Source organism: Camelus bactrianus, chromosome 29 (assembly GCF_048773025.1).
Source record: "Camelus bactrianus isolate YW-2024 breed Bactrian camel chromosome 29, ASM4877302v1, whole genome shotgun sequence".
Taxonomy (NCBI): domain Eukaryota; kingdom Metazoa; phylum Chordata; class Mammalia; order Artiodactyla; family Camelidae; genus Camelus; species Camelus bactrianus.
In genome coordinates this window covers 11,373,103-11,396,269 of record NC_133567.1, presented here as the reverse complement: position 1 = coordinate 11,396,269, position 23,167 = coordinate 11,373,103, and the positions used below count along the sequence as shown (strand labels likewise).

General features: G+C 40.7%; 1 protein-coding gene across 3 annotated transcripts in view; it reads right to left on the bottom strand.

Annotated features, from left to right (window-relative positions):
* Positions 1-11,865, bottom strand: part of PREX2 (phosphatidylinositol-3,4,5-trisphosphate dependent Rac exchange factor 2) — a 232,966-nt gene extending 221,101 nt beyond the window's left edge. For 2 of the 3 annotated variants that reach the window (XM_074354995.1, XM_074354998.1), the window contains exon 1: positions 11,383-11,865. In XM_074354995.1, the coding sequence (XP_074211096.1) occupies positions 11,383-11,850 (468 nt within the window). In that variant the 5' untranslated portion in view covers positions 11,851-11,865. The remainder of the gene's footprint in view (positions 1-11,382) is intronic. The other variant, XM_074354997.1, reaches the window with a different exon arrangement.
* Between the last annotated feature and the right edge of the window lie 11,302 nt (positions 11,866-23,167).

The window sequence follows — 23,167 nt, the reverse complement described above, 5'->3', positions numbered from 1 at the left end:
ACAAGCCTAAAGAGTCACAGGGTCCCAAAATGTGGCAGAGACTACTCTGTGCCCTTCATATTAATTCTGCATTTCATAATTTTAGTATAAAACTCTCCGTGCCTCAGCTGCCCAATACACGACTGCCCAACTAGACACTACATTTCCCCATCTCCTTGCAGCTGGTTCCGCCGTGTTAGGAAGTTCTGGTCAAGGGGATGAGGGTGAAAAGTGACGTGTGGAATCTGTCTCCCACCCTCCATCCCCCTGGGGCAGGAATGTGAAAGGATCCTGGTAAGCCCGCATCAACCATATGGACAAGAACAACACCCTCGTGGATTGGTTCCCCAGCCTCAGCACACTGGGACCACTTGGAAAAGCATATAAAATACTGGCTCTCTGTCCTACAGATGCAGATCCAGTTGGTCCCAGGGAACGGTGAAGCAATAAGAAAGAAGGACTAGAGATCTCTGAACGACTTTATGGCTCTGAGATGCTTGCTCCCCTGGAACACTGTTGGGCAATAGTACTGAGAAATCTAAAAACCAGCACTCCAAGAAAGGATGCAAAAAAGGCATGTTGATTACATGCCGCGTTCATATTCACAAACAATCCTGTGTTATTTAAACTATGGTTGTTTGGCCTCAGAGAAAGCAGCTGAACAAATATCCTTAAAAATATACATAATAAACACAAAATTCTGGTCTTCCGGGAAAAGAATTATAAGTACCGGTTTTAAAAAAAATACTGTTCTTTTTCTAAAGAAAAAACTGAAGTATGTCAGTAGCAAAAGAAGAGACTGTAGTTTTCACTTAATCCAGGGAAATCATTGGGAGAGCTAGAGGAGATTCATTAAAGAAAAACTAAAAATACATGTTAAATAGAATACAAACTTGTGGTTGCCAAGGGGGAGGGACAGACTGGGAGCTCAAAATTTGTAGATACTGACAGGCATATGCAGAATAGATAAACAAGATCATACTGTATAGCACAGGGAAATATATACAAGGTCTTGTGGTAGCTCACAGCGAAAAAAAATGTGCCAGTGAATATATGTATGTTCATATATAACTGAAAAATTGTGCTCTACACTGGAATTTGACACAACATTGTAAAATGACTATAACTCAATTAAAAAATGTTTAAAAATATGTTAAATATTAACATTACTCAGTTTGACAAGACAAGGGTAAAAAAAATTACAGTTTGCCAATTCATTAATAATTTACATAAACCAAAAAGAACTTGGAAGCAAAATGGGAAATCTCAAAAAAGATGACTAGCACAGAGTTAAGTAAATACTGACTTATCTTTGGGGCCCATTTTTGATAGGCTACAGATTAGACTGCTTTAATAAAGCAATGGACTCCTTGTTTTTTGTTATTCTGTCATCCTCAACATGTGGCTTCCATTTCATGGTCCAACATGGCTACCCCATCACCTGCCATGACAACCTCGTAGTGAATACTCTTTCATAGTAAGACAACACCTTACCACTTCCACTCACACTCTGTTACCCAGAACCTATACAAATGCCCACCATTACCTGCAAGGGAGGCTGGGAAATGTAGTCTTCAGCTGGACAATCAGGTACTGAGCTAAAACTTATCATTACAGAAGAAAAGAATATTAAATATTGCAGGCAATCAGAAGTCTCTGCCAGAGGTCTCATTATTAAGAGGGGTGAGAAAAATTGAAATAAAAGTGTGTCTAAAATACTCCAAAAATGCATAAAATGTAAAATATACAAATAAAAAACATTTCTATACATATTGAAGCTACACAAAGTCAAACACGACATAGATACACAGCGTAGAAAACGGAACTGAAGTCCCCTTTACCCTCATTGCACCTCTGGGAAAGTAATGACTTGTTAAAATAATCTTGGGAAGTGTGGGTGTGGGGCTACCAGTTAGGTGAATACTGTCTTGCCATAGTTCTTCCCCTAGTGCTACCACCAGAAATAAAACTTTGGAAGAGGAGATGTCATTTTCGGAATCTTAAGATTTCTTTCTTTGGGGCAATGGTCTCAAACAAGAAAAAAACCAGACTCTAAAGGAGCATTTCAGCAAGGCCAACTTGAGGCATTACAAGGCATCAAAGGAAAACATCAGTGCTTCTTGCACAACCACTGCAAATGTGCCACCAGCCACAAAGCCTTTCCTCCTGGCAAGAAGACAATTTAAATAGATAATTAAAATCACAAAAGTGGCAAAGTCAAACACAGATATCAACCCTTATCTGACCTTCTCAGAGACAGAGAGCTTTACAGTGAATAAAAATGCCTACCCACTCATATTCTATATTGCTATACTTTTGCTATAAACCCCCAAAATAGTTTTATATCAGTCTTCTAAATTTAACTAGCTGGAGTCATTTCTTAAGTATTACACCATTTAACCTTTTCAAATGAAGGGTTTGCCTTTTCATGGAAAGCAGGCATTTAGCATTAACGACAGAACACCATGTCCTTGGCTTAGATATTCTCCAAAAAAAATAGGTCTTTTTTTTGTACACTAAGCTATAAGGCAAAAGTAGAAATTAAAAAATTATTCAAGGATTCAAAGTTTGAAATCATCTATACTAACTAGAGTGTTTAAATATCAGAACCCCAACTTAACATATCAATTTTCTTAAAATCACAGTCACTGAACTCATGAAGCAAATGCTATAATTCATGAGAATACGGAAAAAATTTGGGGAAAAAAAAGTTTTAATTAGATATGTCAGGATTTGAATGAGTATAGTCAAAATCATTGGGAAAGTGACCTAACTGCATTTTCAAGCAAAGAAACATTTACTAAGTTGAGAATAATTAAATTCCATCTATTTTGAAAAGTAAGCATTACAAATAAGATTCTTAAAGAGTTAATAAAAACAAAAACAACTATTTTTAGGTCAAATCAATTGTACTCAAAATTCAAGCTTAGCAACTGTACCTGGTATTAAAATCTAACAGGCATATAGTAAAAGAATACTAAAAAGACAAGTACTGAGAAAAATGAAACCAGACCAAAATGTTGTCAGATAAACCAATGTTTCCTTTTTTAAAGTGTGTACAAGGATTGCTATGTGCCTTAAATGTAATGTATAAGTTCTATACAACTTGTAGCATGGATTTAAAAAATTATTGTGTCATTATTTTCAAGATTTTAACCTAGTCATAAGAGAGGTAACAAATCAGAAATTACTTCTATCTTTTAACTTCTAAATTTGTATATTGCATTTAAGAAAATCACATTTTTTAAAACAAAGATATATTTGTATACACAGATAGTATACAAACATCCAACCTCAGAAGGCCATGTTTAATCCCTTTACCCTTCCTAAAAGTGTATGTTCCAGATGTTTATTAACTGTCTTCAAGGCATCTCACTCTAGGCAAATACAAACCACAAAACAAAAATAAAACAAAACACAAAGAAAATAGGAGCTCAACTTCACAGAGATCAGGTAGAGGTCACCAACTTCCCTCCCCCAAAGGGGACCCTGGCCTTACCATCCTTCTCTCCTCCCAAAGGAGACATCCCTCCCTGGTTCTGAGACCATCCCTCCCTTGGCCGTCTGGCCTCCTCGGGACCTTTCTTTATCTATGAAAGAAGCATTGGAAGAGAAAGGGGTCAGGAGTAGGCTAGCTGGCCTTAGTAAGGGCCAGGCTCAACCTGTGAGGCAGCAGAGTCAGAGGGGAAGGAGACACACTCAGAATTTGGGAAGGGAGAAGCTGATTCAGATTTGAGGCCAGCCCTGTGAGATATTACCGAATGTGTTTTCCAAACATGCAACTAGGCATAAAGAGGCTATGTAACTTGTCTAAAGTTACACCGCGTGTAAATTTCAGTACCGAGACTTTAACCCAGGTCATCATCATTCTCCCTGCGCCAACGTCCTGACGCGTGCACATCACCCCACTGTCCCAGTGTGGGAGGCAGAGCTGCTGGGGAGTATTCACAGGGAGGTGCAAAGGCCATCCCAGCAGTTCCGCAAGCTCTAGGCTAAAGAAGCAGCAGGATTTTAAAAAACATACAAGAGACAGCTTGCTCATTCTTAGACTCTATAACGATGTTTTGCTGTGGGTTTGTAAGGGCAGGATGGCTCAGAGAATTTTGCCAAGTGCCTTCCTTGTCTCCCAGTGCCATGGGGGCTCGTGCCAAGATTTACCAGAAGATGTACTTGACTTCCACACACTCTCCTGTAGCTGCTTTCGTTCCCTTTTTTCGTTCCCTCCTTGGCGATCCCCATCTCCCTCAAACATCCCTAGGCAAAATCACCCCTTTAAGTTCATCACCTATTTCTCTCCGTGCATTTACCACCAAACTCCTTGAGCAGTTCTCCCATCAGTCTTCATCTCCACGGCTTCCTTCCACTCAGGTCATGTCTTCCAGCTCATCCTTAGAATCCTGCTCACACACACACCCCCGAAGTCAGAACCCTTTTGACGTTCCAATTGCCAAATCCAGTGGCCTCTTCCATCTTCACACAACCAACTTCTGTGTGGAAAGTTTCAAGAAAACTTTCTTCTAGGAACCAGCTCCTTCCTTGGCTTTCAAGAGATCACTCTCTCCTGGTTCTCTGTTTCAATCTTTGACAGCTCAGTCCAAGTCACCAGTGCACTCTCCTCATCCCCTAAACTTTAAATATCGGCTTCCTAACATCCACCCTTGGTTAGTATGTTTTCTTCCTTAAATCATTCCTGTTGTATCATCTCTTCTACCTGACGGCTTCAACATACATGATTAGTTACTTTCTAGACCTCTAACTTTTGCCCCCAAATTCTTGCTTACATTCCACATTATTATCCTCAAAAATCATAGCAGCATTTGCAGCTCAAGGCGAAAACCAGCTTCACTTTTCTCCTCCTCGCCGTGCTGTCTGCCCCTCGCATTCCATTTCTGACTTCACGACCCTCCCCATCCTGTCTTCAAGCTCGAAACCACCATAACGTTTTCCATTTTACTTAAACCTCCGCTTCTGAGTGAACGTAAATACTGAGAGTTTTACTCAAGAAATGTCTCATGATTGTTGGCCGTTTGGCTTTTTGTGGTTTGGGCTGATTTTGTTTGAGTTTTGTTTGGATTTGTTTTTTTATCTTCACCTTAGATCAGACATTCCACAGTTCTTACCTGGACCAATGAAATGGCAGAATGCCTAATGGGTAACCAGAATTCAATCTTGGTTTCTCAATCCTATTGACTGAATTCTCTTGCTAAGAAACAAAACTAATCTCAATAAATACTACTCATATTAATGTTATCATAATATAATATGGTCTAATTATGCAGATGAAGCTGTAAGACTAAAGACACATCCCTCTGTGCAGAGAGTAGGTTCTGGCCACACGAGTAACTCTCCAAAAATCGGAATTATGAAAGAGACTCTTTTAATCCACAGCACACTCATTACCAGAGTCAAGACATCTCAAGGGCTGCTTCCTGGTGCCATCCTCATGAATACACATTTGGGTTAATGACTAGGAAAAAAAGAACACAGTCAAGTCAGGCCAGGAGTGGCATCCAGGCAGGAGGCTCAAACAGGAGCTGCCTCAGGGCTTCGGATAAAAATTGGGCAGCGTCAGCAGATGCTGAGAGAAGACCACTTTGGTAGGAGCAGAAATCTGCATTGCAGAAGCTAGACCATGTTTACGCTTCATGTCGCTTCCGGGATTACTGGCCTGAACCCTCCCTTAGTAAATAGTTGCAACTTTTTGAAGGTTATAACCTGTCCCAGATTAAGAGCTGCGAGGACAGGTCTTCTGTGCATGCTTGTGTGGGCTGCAGAAGAAGCAGTGTACACTGAGGGCCAATGAGGTGGTGGAAACAGAGAACGAGAAGGAATCCCAAGGCAAAAGTCTGAGACACAGATTCATAGATTCTTGGCTGGTAACTTCTTCCCATAAGAGACCCCTTCCCAGGGCCACCCTTGGAGGTCTCAGATTTGTTTGTTATTAATAAGAAGGCAAGTGTCCCTCACAACTGATTTCCCATTGCCTTTAGTTGAAGTCAGAATTCTTAAGAATGGATGCCTTCTCAAAGTGGGCTGAACTTACCTCCTCGCCTACCAACACCCCCAAAGCATACAGACTGTTTATCTCCGTGGAGGAAGAATGTTTCAGCACCCAGAGCACCCAGGTCACGCCAGCACCCCAGCACGCTGTGCCACGGTCCCCCGGAACACACTCCTCCTTCAGCATGGATCATTCTCTTCCCAACCTGGCACATTCCTCCTCATCCTTCAGGACCAGCTCTCTCACCACCTCTGCCCTGAAGTTCCCTGGACCCCCGCTGAGGGAGTCCCTTGCTGTCTCCCTGCCACTCGGCTTATTCCTCTTATTGCTACCACGTGGTCCTGGGATTGTTTGTACGCTGAGGGTCAGGGATGCAATGTATGACTTTGAGGGGGATACAACTCAACCCGCAACATAAGCCTGAGCATAACGTGTTGAATAAATTCACCTTTGCCCAGAAACGTTAGATCACGACTGAAAGAAGCTGTTTTCAGATTTGTTCAAACCGTTTGGTTTGCCTTTGCTTTATCTGCCTATTTGTTTTCTTGAGCACCTGCTATTTACAAAGCACCGTGATGAGGCTGAGAAAAGCCTACAGAGGAAGTAAATGCACCATCTCTATTCTCTTGGAGTTTACCATCCAGATAAGTGGTTTGTCCAACTCCTTTAGCAAAACCACAAATCAGAAGAAAGTGGGGCTGTGCCAGGAGATGCCAGGATGGGGAGCCTGGAGACACACCATTCAGCTCCCCCAACCCTCTCCAGAGGCCCGTGAAGCCAAACCCCAGAGCCTGGGGGCTCTAAAGAGCACCATTCGAAAGATCTGAGAGAAACACATATATGAAGCCAAATCAGATAAGAAATATGCAATTGTTTGGTGTAAACTGTAGAGCACCATACTAACGCTGGCTGTGTTACACAGAATGCAACCTCCTGTCCCTGCCTTACGGCCAACAGGGCATTTACAAGATCACCACAGGAAGGACCTCAGGGACCAAAGGGAAACACATAGAGAGAAAACAAAGAAGAGACTCAGAGACACAGAAGAAAGGCAGAAGAGAATATAACAGAGACAAGAATCATACATCAGCACGATCAACACGCATGGCTCTGTATAACAACTGTCAAGTCAGACGGAACAACTGTGACTCTTTATAGGGCCTCCTGTGAGCCAGACACTGGGCCGAGCCCAGTGGCCACATCATCTCATCCTCAAAGCAACTTTAAGAAATGCTATTGTTTCCCCATTTTATAAGTGAAGAAAATGGGGCTTGAAAAGCTTAGGAATGTGTCCAAAGTTACACAGTAAATTAGAGACAGGACTCAGATTCTGGGGTATCTAAGATCAAAGCCTGGACAAGCAACAAATTTCAAACATCTTTTGTTTATGACAAGACACACAGTCTTTGTCGTAATGCGCCTACAATGGGGAATAACCTTGCCTTCTGATTGGCCAGCAACAATCCTAGTTTACATCTGTCTCCCAGTATAATTGTTAATAATTCTCTTTCATTTCAGAAGTGTCCCAGTTTAAAGGAAAATTATATGATCAACCTGCCTCAACGCCACTTGCTGCAGCCAAATGTGTCTACACGGACTTTCCAGGCCCAGTGTAGAATTAAAACAGGGGACCCTTCTGTTCAAAAAGTAAGAAACAAAGTGCTATGGAAGGTCCTGAGGTCTAAAGCTGTTTTCTTTCTTTCATGTATCTGCTCTGCTCACACCCCTAAGTCCCACTGGACTTCACTTGCAAAGCACAAGTTCAAAGATGAAATTAGCAAGAATTTCAAGATGGTGATGGTGGAGCATTAAACCAAGCTTGAGGTCCTTCGAAGTGGGTGGCCCTGTATAATAGTATAGGATACACCCTTGAAGTCGGCCCTATTCTGTCCTTTCTCCTGGAAACCGATTACAACTTACTATTGTCCAGACTCTGGACATCAAATACTGGATATTAGGTCCATTAAAGCATTTTTTCTAATGTTCTAGAATATTCCTAATAAAGCACAAAATTTCATTTCCCAAGGAAAACAAGAAAATAAGTTCAAATTCCATCACTCTCTACCATTTTATTTATGAACCTAAAAATAATTAATCCAGATAATGTAATCTATCTATGGTCTCAAGTGAAATTTTAGACTATAACAAATTGAAATAATAGTGTGTGACAAAGTCTTTAATACCTCAACGCCTGATTTAAATTATGTTTCTGTTTTAAATGCAGGTACTACATGTTTAACTTAAAACTTTTTGTTACATAATACAAACTTGCCTAAGCAAAACTTAAGTAACTTCCACCATCTGTACAGACCAAAAGGAAAAAACAAAACAAGATCAGAAGTTTCAGGATGATTGAGGAACTGTCCTTAAAAATGGGGTGGGAGGTGAGAAGACAGGTCAGTTCACTGATTCAGTCATCCACTCATTCAGGAAGCAGTTACCGAGTACTTACAGTGTACTGCACAAAAGTCTGGGGAAACATAAATGAGTAAAATGTGGCCCTGTCTTCAAGAAGCTTGCATTCTAGGAGAATGAGACACAGGCAGATACACCTCTACAGTCGCTTCCTTTGGTGCCAGGGAAGCGGGGGCTGCAGGGAAGAGTGGGTACTAAGCAGTGAGCACTGTGGCCTGGGCGCGAGAGAGGGATGGGATCATACAAGTTTTGCTGAAGGAGATGATGGAGCTGTAAAAGTGCAGCAGGAGCCCAGCAAGTAGGTAAGGGCAAGAGGCTGGAGAAAGCACGGCCGCCTTGGCACCCAGTGGGGAGAGTGAGCCACTCTAAAGGACAGCAGCAAACTTCAAGGACAGAGCATCATTCAATCAAGAAGTGTCTGCCGGGGTGGCCACCAGAGAGAAGGAAGACGGAGACTGACACTAGGGATGGAGAAAAAAGGCAATGTTTCTGGACTATCTGGGGGGGGGGGGGGTGGCGGGGGGGGGGGGGGAGAGGTGTTGTCTCTTTAAGAGGCCAAAGGCTAGAGATGAGAAATCATCTTACTAAAAAAAGTTTTCCCTCAGGCCATATGCTCATTTAGTCAAGGGAAATAATGCTATTTTGTTTGCTTCTTTCTGGGCATGTAAATAAAAACACGTTCTTGGTAAAACTAAAAACATGCTTTTCATCTCTTTGTAATCAAGATAAGAGTTATCCTTCATCCACGCTGATGAAGCATTGACAGAAATCGAAAACAATGACTAATCTAACAAATATTTAAATTTGACCTAAGAATTCATTATCAAATTTATCAACAAATTTACCAGTGCACTTATTTAACACTACAGCTATTTAAAAAAAAAAAAAGAAAACTTCTTTTGTTTGTCTGCATTTCTGACCATTCCCTTAGGATGGACTCCTAGAAAAGGAATTACCAGGCCAAAGGGTTTGAATATTTTTAAAGCTCTTGGTACCTATCAGTTCAGGCTAAAATTAAAACTGGATTGACTCTATCAATTGAAGGTGACCAAGTGAAATAGATGGGAATTAAATGTCGCCGTCATAAATAATACCCAAATGTTGCTATAAGTAATACTTCCAAGAGGAAACCTAGTCAAGTATTCTAAGCAGATCTTGGGCTTTGAACGGTAATAAAACGAAAAGGAAGTCAGGGGAAACTTCTGTTCAGGATGACTTTCAGGCCAATCAGCGCACTTGTGCGTGTGGGTGTGAACAATGTACATGTACAAATAACGGACAAAGGAAAGGAAAAGGGAGAGTCCGTCATCTCTGAATGAGACAAGAAGAATGAAATCATAAAATGACCTACTTGTAAAGAATAAAATGCAATTTATTTTATACATCCCGTAAGTTTTCTAACTCTATATCCTACTATCAATTCCACTCATCAGGTGTTAAGATTAGAGGAAAAACTGGTGATATTTTAAAGAAAGATCAACAAATTGGTTTTTAAGATAGGTTAGGTTAGCTATCTATTTCTGTAAATTAAGACTTTTTTGCTTAGTGCTTTTGTCATAATCCTCCAGAAAGGAGCAACTACTGCAACTTGAGAAGTGACTCAGATTCTTCAAGAGCCAGAGGACTGGCTCACCAACAAAGTTTCATGAAAGCCAAATCTGAAGCTACTAAAAGTCAAATCTCCTTAAAAACATGCTTTTCTGACGCTGCTACATGGATGTGTACACTGTTCTATTTATCACCCGTGCACTCTCGAAGATCCGCATTTCCAAAGAATGTGGCCCCTGGCGGCTCAAGTATATTGATTTTACTTTGAGAAGTCAACCAGAAGCTAACCTGTGCATCTCACAACCCTTGAGACAGGGTTCTTTCCTTTTTGCCAGAGCCAAGAAGTGAATTTCCTCTATCACAATTACAGCAGAAAGTTTACCTCTTTCAGAAAACTGAGCAGGAAGTTTGGCCTTTGAGACACTTCCCTCCAGACCAAGGGGGTATGGAATAGGGTGGTGGGAGGAGGTTCGAAGATTTGAAGGAGCTTTTAGCAAAGGCTAAAGTCCTCAGTCTCTGAGTGATGCTCTCCAGAGCATCTGGGTGGAGAGGAGCCAATTCTCAAACTCTGGGTCTTTGTAGCAGTGAATAGAAAAAAATTCAAGCTTTGAGTGATGTCTAAGAAGTTTCTTTCACTCAGCTTTGCCCCTCCTGGTCCTAAAATGAATGAAACATTTTCAAAGCAGACTTCCAGTGAGTCAAGTTGAAATCCCGTAACAGAGTTCCTGCCAGTTCTAGGAAATCTCTAAGTTGTGTGATGGGTGGTTTATTACACTGCTTTTCCTGGGCTCTGTGTGATCAGGGGGTCCAGGAGCTGAACCTGAGGGGAGGCGGGGGTGCGGAGATTTAAACAGCAGATTTAAACCCTGGGTGGGGGGCGGGGGGGGAGGGGACAGTAGGACTGGGATGGGGTGAGCACCACATGTGGCTTTAATATCCAACAGCTGCCAGAGATCACAACCTCGCTGCTCCCTCTGTACCCCCCACCAGAACCCTACGCTTCAAAGATTATTATAACTGAAGGGACTTCACTGCCATGCAATCTGAATAATAAACTCAAGCTTCAGAAGAATCAAAATTCTTTTTTAACTAAATGTACCTGCATTCTGTACCAGCAGACAGACTTTAATCACCAAGTCAAAATCTTCAAACAAAATCCGGAGGGGAGTAAGGGAAGGGGGAAAAATTACACAAGGCACTCGAGCAGACCAGGGAGGGGGTGAAAAGGAGGGAGGAATGATGGGGCAGCAGGGACTCCCTGAACAAGAGCCTTCTCCTCCTCGAGCTAACTTTGCAAAGCCGCAGCTCTCCAAGGCCCCGGCAGCTCACGGCGTCTCCGGGCACGAACGAGCCCCCGGGCAAGCCAGCGGCGGCGCGCGGGGATGCTCGGCCCGCTCCCCGGTCCCCGCGCGGAACACGCGGCGCGCGGGCACACTCACCGACACCAGGAACTCCAGCGTGCCCACGTAGTCCCGCTCGGTCTTCTGGAGCTCGCTGAGCACGCACACGCGCAGGCGAAGCTGCTTCTCCAGGTCCTTGGCGCTCTCGTCGCCCATGGTGGGCGCCGGGACGCGGGGCTGCCGGCCGTGCTGCGCGCTGCCGCCCCGCGCGCCCGCCGCTGCCCCGGCCCCGCGCGGCCAACAGGGAAAGTTGCCGCGTCCGCCGAGTCCGGGGAGGGAAGGGCGACTTTCCGCGCCGGGGGGAGGCGGAGGCGGGGGCGGGGGCGGGGGCAGGGGAGGGGGCGCCCGCTGGGAATCCGGGGCGGGAGGCGGGGGGCTCTGCCGAGGCAACTCCCGGGGGAGGCGGCTCCCGCCCGGGACCTGCGCGCCGCGCCCCGCGCCTCTGGCCTCACGCGGCCTGGGCTGGAGGGGAGGTGGCTCCGGCAGCCACAGCGGTGCCTTGGACATTAATCAAATGCTTTGTATCCATGTGACTCCGACCCTTTACCCTTCGCCAAATCTCAGGAAAAAGGAAGCACAACCCTGGGGAAGTGTGTTGCGTGCCAGCTAACTAAACACACACACGCACACATGCACGCACAGAGTCAGCCCTGGAGATGGAACTAATTGGAGATTCCCAAACCTAGGAGAACATACTCCGAGACACAGCTCCAGGGTTGCTCTTAGGACTCCCGGCTATTGTTTAGCGTTAATGTGTTTTGTACAAATCCTGAAAGCAAAGAAACAAGTCCCCACGGTTACATAACTGGATGGGAACAAAAACAACCATGGTATTGACCCTCCCGTCTTTGAAAAGAAACACATTGATTTGGGGTTTTATTCAGGCACACAACAGGTTTGCTTTTAAAAATCCCCAACAGAGAATATTTCACGAGGCAGATACCCTCCTGCCGGCGCTTGGAAAGTCAATTAGCATAATAAATGAAGACACTATGGGAAAGTGACAGCCGGGCCCATACAATAAACTCCAGATACAATGAGCATCATCCTCACACTGTGCTGGTTAGGAGGGAGAGCGCTTCCATGTCTGGGACTTTTTTTTCCAACATCAAAATAGAATGTGAATTCAACAAAAGGCAAGAATATTTGTGCCAATTTTGTTTCTGAGCGGCTATGATTCAAGACAGTGTCACTAATGGAGAAGACAAAGATGTTACTGAATGCTCGTCAAAAGATTTGTCGACACAAATACATATATGGATACAGATACATAGACACAAATAGATACAGATTCTTAGGATTTGAAAATGGAGAGAAACAGAGCATGTCCTGATTTTAATGCTTATGTTTATTGCCTTTTCTCACTTGGAGACAGAGCCAGGCTCTCATGAGTGCTAAACATTTCCAATTAATTTAACCAGCAAACAAAACAATCCATATATGTTTTTGTCTTGATGCTATCCATGTACATTTTTCAGTCATTTGTTTTCCTACCTAGAACAGCTATAAACAATTCACCCTAATGACATTTGAATAAACGGAAGTGAATGGTTCTGATGCAAGGTGGCCTGTTCATCTGTTCCAACAGTTGAAAGCATTAGTAAAACAAAAAGTTAAGATGCTTTCCATGTTATTTACCTTAAAATAATTATCAGGTTTCCAAATGATGTCTTTTCAGAGCGTAGTTTATGATGAATCACGACACCCCTCTGTAACAAAACAGAGCATGACTGAACTTTTTCTTCTTATATTAAGGGCACAGCTTTTTGAATGATGTATGAGAGGCTGATGGACAAGATGCAGTTTTCCTCTTTCTTTTGCACATGGCTCTTTAGAAGTTGCAGGAGCAAAGGACAATAAGTAAGTGTCTTCACACCCAGTGGCAGAAGAACAAAGGACAAGGCACATTAAAGAGCAGACCTCACAGCACCTAGTAAACAATAAACAAAAGAAACAGACAGAAGACTTAGGAAACACACACCCGGGAATGAATGGGAAAATCAAACGTGCTTGAACCTTTTCACAATGTGCTGCAGGCAGCAAGGAATGAATGCGTTTCCTCCTCCAGAGCCTGCCCCCTTCTCTAACGTTAAAAATTAAGTAAGTACATCATGCCTTCCATCAGGTGTTCTCCTAGATGAAATAATAGTTCTCTCTTACCAAGTCTCCCCAGTTGGAGGACTGTTTATGCAATTCTTTTCTATCAAAAAACAAGTCTATACACAACCCACTAGAGAATGTTTTGCCAATTTTTTTTTTAAAGGGCAATAGAAGCCACCAGGGAAATACTCATTTAAATGTACAGGTTCAGATTTCTCTGAGAAGTGCTCATTCAGAAATTATTAAGATATTAATAGTTTCTGCTCACTCTTCTGCTCCTCGGTCTACCCTTCAACATCATTTATAATTAATGAACAGCTTCAGGACACCACGTAGTGCCTTCTGCCAGGCACCTCTCCGTGTCTTCTGTAGCCCTGGCTGGAGTTCTTAATTCCTCATCAAAGACTTAAAAGCATAAGAAAACAGAGTTGGAGTATCTGGAAACCTTCACTTTGATGGTAAATAAGGTCTTTCATAAATTCTGAATGTGTTGTACCCCTCCCTACTTCCTCTATTGAAACTTTAGGCTCTGTCTGCCAGGAAAAGGAAAGCAACAACCAAAGTGATGGACAGGGTCCAGTTTTTTCCTGAAATACTAATGAGGTTGAAGCATCCAATGAAAAGGAGTTGGGAGAAAGGAAGATAGAAGAGGCTGAGTGGTAAACCAGCTCAGCTGTTCAATTTATTTCATATGCATGAATTGGTGTGGTTAGAATCCATTATCACATGGTTCAGAGAGCCAAAGCACAGTGCACAGTAGGTTTCCCTTGGTCAGGCCCAGAGCAGGACGACTCCTGGACTAAAAGAAAATCCAAGGCTCTCTCTTTGCAGGAAGAGCGCTCCCCTGGTCGTATTTCAGAGGGAGGTCATTTTAGCTTCCTTGCCCTTTCAATACTAGTATTGGCCCAAGTAAACTAATCCATCAAATCTGATGCTGAAGTTCATTAAAAGATAACAGCACTGAAAAAAATGGAAAGGGTGCTTGATTGCACAGCAATCTTGTTAAATAGAGAATTCTGAGCATCAGACTGTTCTTCATTTACAAGTAAAATTGATCCTGGCGTTTCCTTTACTCCTCTCACTTCTGATAGATGACTGTAGATGACACCAGTACAAAAAATATTATAGACACCCTGGAGCTACTGTACAATTATGAGTCTTGGACAAGAAGTAATTCTAAAAATATTTATTAATTTAGTTTATACTTCGTGCTTAATCCTTCAGTTACTTCCACTTAATTTTTGTGGCAATTTAGTCATAAATAAATACAAGGTGTCCAGAAGCATATAATTAATTCTATCATACTAATACAAAGATTTTAGAATATATTTTGCCTAAAAGGCCAAAATTCAGTTTTCATAAGCCATATTTTAGTTTTAGAAACAATATTTATGGCATAGAAAATTAAATACACATTTGGATAGGATTACTTTAGCAAGACTCTGAAGTTCTTCTAGATGTGGTCATCTCCACACTAGCCTGATTAACCCCAAATCATCCTTACAGCCATAATCTGACGTGTAATGGATAATCACTTTCCCAGTATGGAGACTTAACCTGCAACTATCCCAGTAAAATAAACAGCCAGTTTTTGTCTGTGATTGGCCTCAGAAGAATGTCATCCTCGGAGGGTACCATCCCCCTACTTAGCCTTCCCCATCCATCACTTCGTTTAAAACTCCTCCCCTACCTCACTTACCTCCAGCTACACCTTATTTCTCTCCTCCCTATAAAGATTTCTAAAGAGTTCTATTCATTACCTCTGGTAGGCAGAATAATGGCCCCCCAAAATACCCATGTTCTAACCCACAGAATTATGAATATGTTACCTTATGTAGCAAAAGGTAATCACACGCAGACATGATTAAGTTAAAGACTTGAGGGAGGTGAGGGTAGAGCTCAAAGTGGCAGAGTACATGCTTAGCATGCACAAGGTCCTGGGTTCAATCCCCAGTACATCCTCTTAAAAACAAGTAAATAAATAAATAAACCTAATTTACCCCCCCAAAAAAAAACCTAAAAATTAATTAATTAATTAATTAATTAAGGACCTTGAGATGGAGAGATTTTCCTGGATTAACCAGTATGTTGTCCTTATTTCTTTACCTCCCCGTCTTTTCTCAAACCCCTGTAATATGACTACTCTCCTTTTACTGCAATGACACTGCTCGAGTAAACCAATGTCTTTATGTTTCTAATTCCAATTTGTGTTTTTCATTTCTTGCTTTATTTGACCTTCCTGCAGCATCTGACAGCACTGACTGTCATCCTAGGCAAGTTCTCTCCCTTTGTCTTCTGTGATACCATTGTTTTCCTTTTATCCCTCTGCCCTTTCCTTGCCAAGTTCTCTTTCTTGGCATCTCTAAAAGTCAGTGTTCCGTAGAGTCTGATCCTAGGTCTTCTTCCTACTCACTCTTCCTAGCTCCTGGCAGCCACATCTTCTTCTCCACCTCAGTTCTCTCTCCTGGGTTCCAGAAACTCATTACCAACCACCAGAGCTATTTCCTCTTGAATATACCATTAAAAAAATCTAAAATATAACATGTCTAAAATAAAAATCATTATTTCTCCCACCAACCCTGTTCTCTCTTCTCTGCACCCTAACTTCAATTAAAGGTACCAGCCACTGCCTAGGAATCATTCTGGGCTCTCTGTCTTATCCCCCACATCTTATTAGTTGATATTCTCTCTCTAAAACGTCTCTCAAATTTACCTGCTTCTCTTAATCACCACTGTCACTACTCAAGTTGAAGCCACTCTCATCTCTCACCTTATCACAACATCAGCCTTCTCCTTGGCTGTCTTGCCTCCTATACTGTCACTCTCTGGTATGTTCTCCCAGGTCATCATTCCTACACATCATGAATGATATGAATGAAATAAGAAGGGTGAGGAACTGTTTCTAGGGTCTCAGGAAAACCAGAAGAGGTCAAGAGAGTTTTTCTTGGAACACAAGAGGGGTCTGATCCTGCATCAGATCTGGATAAAGGCAAATGTCCTGTATGGCCCGGCCTCTCTGGCTTCATTCCCTGCCACTCCCCACTGTGGAAACACCTGCGCCACCGTGGGGAACCTTCAGTCCTCCTCCAGTGCCACGCCCCATGGTACAGTTCTTTCTCTCTATCGTATTGTTGATTACACTTTATCATAATTACCAGACCAGTTAATGGAGTTCTCTACCAGATCACAGTGTTGAAGGAAAAGACCATGCCACCAGCGTAACCCCAGAACCTCTTCAAAATCTGGCAAGTAATTGTAGTGAAATGAGCATTTGCTGGTTGAATATATGAATTAGTGAATGGAGAAATAAAATGCATTGAAACTCGGTTGGCCTCCCAGAGCTTAATCATCCCATCTCTAAACAAATATAAGTCTGGCTTTTTATTTCTCCTCTAACTTTTCTTCAGAAGAGAAGTTAACATAGATAGCCTTTTTTTTTCCTCAGAGAGAAATGTTCTGTAGGTAATGGACCTTCACTACAGATTATGAGCCTTTTGAGGGATAAGAAGAAACTACAAATATTAAATATATTTTATTGTATTCTCAAAGAAGTATCATTCGTCTAGCCTGAAATGTCCAAATCACATAATCAAATCTATCTGATACTATTCCCAAACCAAGCACAGAATACAGTGAAAGAAATACGTGACATTATATACAGGAGAGAAAACACAGCTACCAAAGCAGGAAAGCAAGTTGACCCAAAACAGGAATATACGGTATGAGGCTGCCCTTAGTGGTGAAGATAAATTTCATTTTTGCTGGAATACTTCTGGGCACATGTAAATATAAAATAGAACATGGTGAGATCTGTTTTGTACTTATTTTAGAAAGTTACTGGGCTTTTAGTATTTTTCAGCAGTTTTGGGTTTATAGGAAATTTGAGCAGACTGTACAGAGAGTTCCCATGAATCCTCTTATATTCTGCCCCCTCCCCCAGTTTCCCCTATTGTTAACATTTTGTATTACAGTATTATAATTTGTTGCAGTTAATCCACCAATGTGTTTATTTTATTACTAATGAAAGTCCATGGTTTACTCTAGGGTTCATTCACTGTGTTGCACATTGTATAAGTTTTAACAAATGTATAACATATATCCACACCACACGACCGTTCCACTGCCCTAAAAATCCCCTGTGCACATTGTATAAGTTTTAACAAATGTATAACATATATCCACACCACACGACCGTTCCACTGCCCTAAAAATCCCCTGTGCTCCTATTCATCCCTCTCCCTCCCTCCCTCCCCAAAAGACCTTGGCTATGCTGATCTTTTACCTGTCTCCATCATTTTACCTTTTACAGAATGTCATATAGCTGAAACCATACAGTGTGTACCCTTTTCAGATTGGCTTCTTTCATTTGGTATTATGCATGTAAGCTTCCTCCATGTCTTTTCACAACTTGATAGCCCATTTCTTTTTGTCGCTGAATAAAATTTCATTGTCTGGACGTACTAGTCTTTTTAATCCGTTTACCTGTTGAAGGACGTCTTGGCTGCTCCCAAGTTTTGGCAAGTATAAATAAAGCTGCTATAAACATTCTCATGCAGATTTGTGTGTGGACATCAGTTTTCAAGTCATGTAGGTAAATACCAAGGAGTGTGATTTCTGGATCATAGGATAAGAGTGTATACACTGTTGTTCTCTTTAACTATTTTTGCCTCTTTATTAATTTTTTCCTACTTTCTTCTCATTTTCCTTGCTGCTGTTTTTCTAATTTTCTAGGTACTAAAAACCTGTATAGTCAATAATTTTTCTTTAATTATTAAGCTGTTTAAGGCTTTATATCTTCCCATGCACGGTTTTTTTTTAATGCATCTTAATATTTTTAACACTCTTCTTTACACTGCTTCCTTAACAGTTTGTAGGTTCAATTTTGATTTTTTTCTTTGATCTTCTTTGATCCAATAATTATTTAGAAGTGTATTTCTTAATTTCCAAGTCACTAGTTCAGTTTTGTAGGACTGAGCCCTTAGCCTGTGTGATCTGATTCTTATCTCCAGGAGACAGCATGAATTGTAGGACACTCAGCTGATGTCACAGAATTGCTTGGTGGTATGGAAGAAATCACATGCACTGGAATTGGCATCAGAATTGTAGTCCTTAACCGTAGACTCTAAAGATCAAAAATTGTCCTATTTTTATTTTTAAGTAAAACGTTCTTATAGCACTTTGAAATCAAAATAAGCCTTAACTATTGTCATGAGCATGATGCTTACTTATTACTATTGACCTTAATCCCTAACCTTTATGAATAGAGGAGGTTTTTTTTACTTTATATTCCTTTTCTAGCATTTAAAAAAATATTCTAAAAAGTAAAACATTATTTTTGACATGACTGACACGGTCTTTAAATATTTAGAGGCATGAGAGAATATATCAGATAGCTCCTTTAGAGATGTCTGAGAAATAGCTAATACTTAGTGCAAGCTTTCCTTTTTTTCCCAAGATTTTCTTTAAAAAAAAAAAAGTTGTGGGGGAGGAATATAGTCAAATTAGATGTCATGGAAGAGTTGTCTTTGATTTTGCTCAGAAATTTTCAGTAAACTCATTTTGACAGGAGCCATTGCTCATGTCTTATGAAGAAATTATTTTTTAAATGTTCGTTTTTATTAGACTCTAAGAAAACTTTTGGACAGATGAGGTGTGGGATTATTTTTAAATGTTCTTGTTTATTTTTAATCAAAAATGAAGATGACTTATGGAGATGCTTTGGGCCTTTTTCTGGACTTTTCACTAAAGCAAAGATGAAAGCATATTTGGGAAGTCCAGATGATTCTTATTTTTCAAAAATTGACTAGCTTGGCACATGTCTCCTAGTTAAGGGAAAAATTATGTTCCTGACACTAAAATGTGTCATTTTATTTATATTTTTACCTTCTTTCTATATCAGCTTGACCAACACTGTAATCTCTGTCTTCCGACAACCACCCCCACACCGCTCACATGACATTCCCCACCCCAACTCTTTGACACATGCAGTTAACTTCTCCTCAATTTCATGTGATGTTCTGTGCAATCCCAGCTTCCGGTAGTGCCCCACATTTTCCTGCCCTATCCTATTCACCCTCTGTTAGCTTCCCTGTACCCAAAGGTAAGACCACCACTGTGGTCTTCTCAAGACGCCTCGCCTGACTTGCATTGTCTGCTATAGTGTTCCTTGCGTCACAATTGCTCTGTGATGAGGGGATATTACTGATTATGTAGTGGTTTTAAGCCTATATATAAAAAAGATAAAGGAAGATAAAACAAGTAGATCTCCTTCAACTCAAACCAAATTTATCAGTGGCAATACTGATGCCATTTAAGAAAAAAACTGAATGAAACAAGCAACCTGGATCTCCAAACCGAAGATTTGCAACTCAAATCTTAAGGGGCCCTGGAGCCAAAGATGTATTAATATACATACATATATGTGTAGTTTTATATTAATTATTATATTAATATATTTACAAATATGATAGCTGTTTTATTCAATTTAGGTTGATGATGTCACACATCCATTTGCAATTAGTGATTGTGTTTTAAGTAAAGGACCTGTACTTAAAATATTTATTTCATTTCAGAAATGCAGTTGATTCAAGAGTGTGGTTTTCTAATGAATGTCGTTTTATTTGGGCTTCAGTGGTCCTGGATGTGTGTGTGTGTGTGTGTGTGTGTGTGTGTGTGTGTGTGTGTGTGTGTTTGTGTGTTACTACGACCAAAGACATAAAGCATGTTTCTAGTTATGATCTATTTACTACTTGGGAATGTGAACACAAACAAATAATCTTACCTTCTAATTGGAATACATAATGAAACATTTATGGCAATATGTGATTTGGACATAAATTCTGGACAGTGTTGTTTTGTCTCAAACAAATGGCAAGACTCTTACTCCTCTTCCTTCAGCTTCTGTGGGATAAAATCTCCATCTTAAGATGAGTTTAGTTTGTGTGTGTGTGTGTGTTAATTCCAAACTCCTAATTTATCCTCCCACCTCCTTTCCCCTTTGGTAACCATAAGTTTGTTTTCTACGTCTGTGATGAGTTCAGTTTATTCAAACGTCAAGCAAACGGAATTAGTTAGGAGAGCTGAATTTAGAAGTAAAGTCCCTTTTCCTCCAAACTGATGAGTTTATACCCAGAATTAACATTAGTGGGAATTCTCAGACTCAAGTGGAGAATAGCCCCCTACAGAGATGGCAGGAGTATAAACCTAGAAAACCTCAGTCTCAACCACTTTATATTGTTTTCTCCAATGAAAGGCTAAAATTGCATCTCTAAAATAATGGGTGTTGGGAATAAAAATATCTATATAGAAGAGCTTAAGGCAAGTAGCCTAATTTTCAGAATGTAATAAATAAGGCTGAGAAACAAAATTGTAGCTTTCTGGACACATGCAATGCAAGAGAAGTAAATGCATTAAAATTAAAATATCATTTCATGGAAATGAGCTTCCTGAACTGGTAAATGTGCCGTTCAAAGGAAAGTATTTCAAAGGCATTCTTCTCTACGTGATTAAGATTCTTTACAATTAAAAACCTCTGTCTTAAAAATATTCTTCAACTTCAAAGACATTGTTAGTCAGGAAATCCCCCCAGACTCCTTGGTAACACTTCTCATTTTTTTTTCAGTAATAGGAAATTACAATACCGAAATACAACAGAGCCCACACATCTGTTAGCCGCTTTTGCTGTAGGTACTCAATTGATGCAAGATGTGCCTGTTGACGTCTGGGGGAGGGGGCACAAAGTAAATGAATACAAGCTGCAAACTCAGGCACCCAACGCCAGAGACAAAATAAGAGAAAGCAGCGAAAACAAAATAGCCAATTAGTACCCACGTTAAAGTTTACGTGTATCTGTGAGTGTGTCTGTGCATGTGTGTAGTTTGTCTGGAGACAAAGGTACTCAATAAATATTTTCGTTTTGCAAAATAGGGATTCCTCTTGAGACACAGAATTAAAATAGTAGCTTCCAGTTCAAAAGGTAGCTTTCCTGCCAATGTGATCAGGAGCAAAATAGTCAAGTTTGCTCAATAAGTGTGAAGATATAAATTAAATAAATGTATTGAGAAAAGCTTAACAATCTTTCAATGATGCCTTCATTATCAAACATTCAAAATAGTATCAACAGCTTCCATGTATTGGACACATGCTCTGTTCCAGACACTGGGGCAAGCACTTCATTCTAGAATTCTAGCAACAACCCTAAGAGTAACTATCAATGCTCCATTTTACCAATTAAAACAGTAAGGTTGTGCCCAAGTTCTCAGAGTGTATTGACAGCAAACCTGGGTTCCACTCGGGTGTGTCTGACCCAGGAGCATATTTGCTCATCCAACCAAGGAGTTTTCAAGGGGTGGTCCCCTGACCAAAGACAACAACATTGTCTAGAACCTCGTGACAAGTGCAGATTCTCAGGCCCTGCCCTAGGTGAACTGAATCAGAAATCTGAGGGTAGGGCTCAGCCCTCTGTTTTTCAACAAAGCTTTCGGGCAATTCTGATGGCTGCTCAAACTTGGGAATCACTGCTTTATTCCACGCCACCTTTAATATACATCATCATCTTATGATTGATTACATATGACAAAGTCTACTTGACCAAACTTTAGTCAGTCTCCTGAACCATCTCTTAGTTCCATCTGTGCACATCTTTGTAAAATCCAGTTGTAGCAAGAACCCTAAGTCAATTTAATCAGGACCATCCACCCTCGATATCTGGTCACTTTCCACACGTGATCAGCTTCCTCAACTTTCACCATCTCACGGGTGATGTCTGATCACGCTGGCCCGCCTTCAGCAAGAATCTTGTTAGGTCAGTTTGCCCAGAGCCCCCTGTCTTCCTGATGTACAGGGTAATTCCTCTTAGTCACTTTCTGTCCACTGAGCCCACGCTGCTATTTGGTTACAAATTCCCACCAGCCCGTGCTCTATTTGGAGTTGAGGCCCAACACTTTCCCACATTGAACAATCCCATTGCCCTAGTCCCTATACCTATCACAACAGTCCTGAATAAAGTCTGTCTCACCATCTTTAACAAGTGTCATTGAGTATTTCTTCTTTAAAAAATATTTTTTCTATAACAAATATGCACAAATGTATTAGGCATGACTCAAGCTCTCTGTCTAGAAGTTGTATAGCTTAGTCATCGTTTACACAACATCAGAAAGATCCTTGTAAGTGGCAATAAAATGCCAACTCTATAACCGATTCCAGTCTTTCTTATTAGCATTTTAGAAAGTGAAGAGACTGTCTTCATACATGTTTGTCAAAATTGATTTGGATTATCTAGGGTTTTTCTGTTTTAATATGTTATAAGATTTTTTAAAAGTTAAAAGATAATCTTAATGAACAGTAATTCTGAAATTGAAATTGTATTTGTTGACCATTGTTAATCAATTTGACACTTGACTGCCATTTTTTATTAACGTACTGACATCAGCTTACGCGTAGATGTTTAAGTCTCCATAAATTGATTGTAATCAGCCATAACCACATCATGTAGCCAATCACTGTAAAATTTCTTAAACATATTCATATTTATATTATATTATTTTATTATTCATTAAATATTGTATACATTATAAATACATATCATTACATAATTATATTATTAATTATGCATTATAAATTTTTCATTTATTTATATTTACTATATATTAAAATAGACTCTTTTTATATATCACACACAAGAATACCTACCCCCAGATTGATAAAGGAATGAAAAATGTACAAC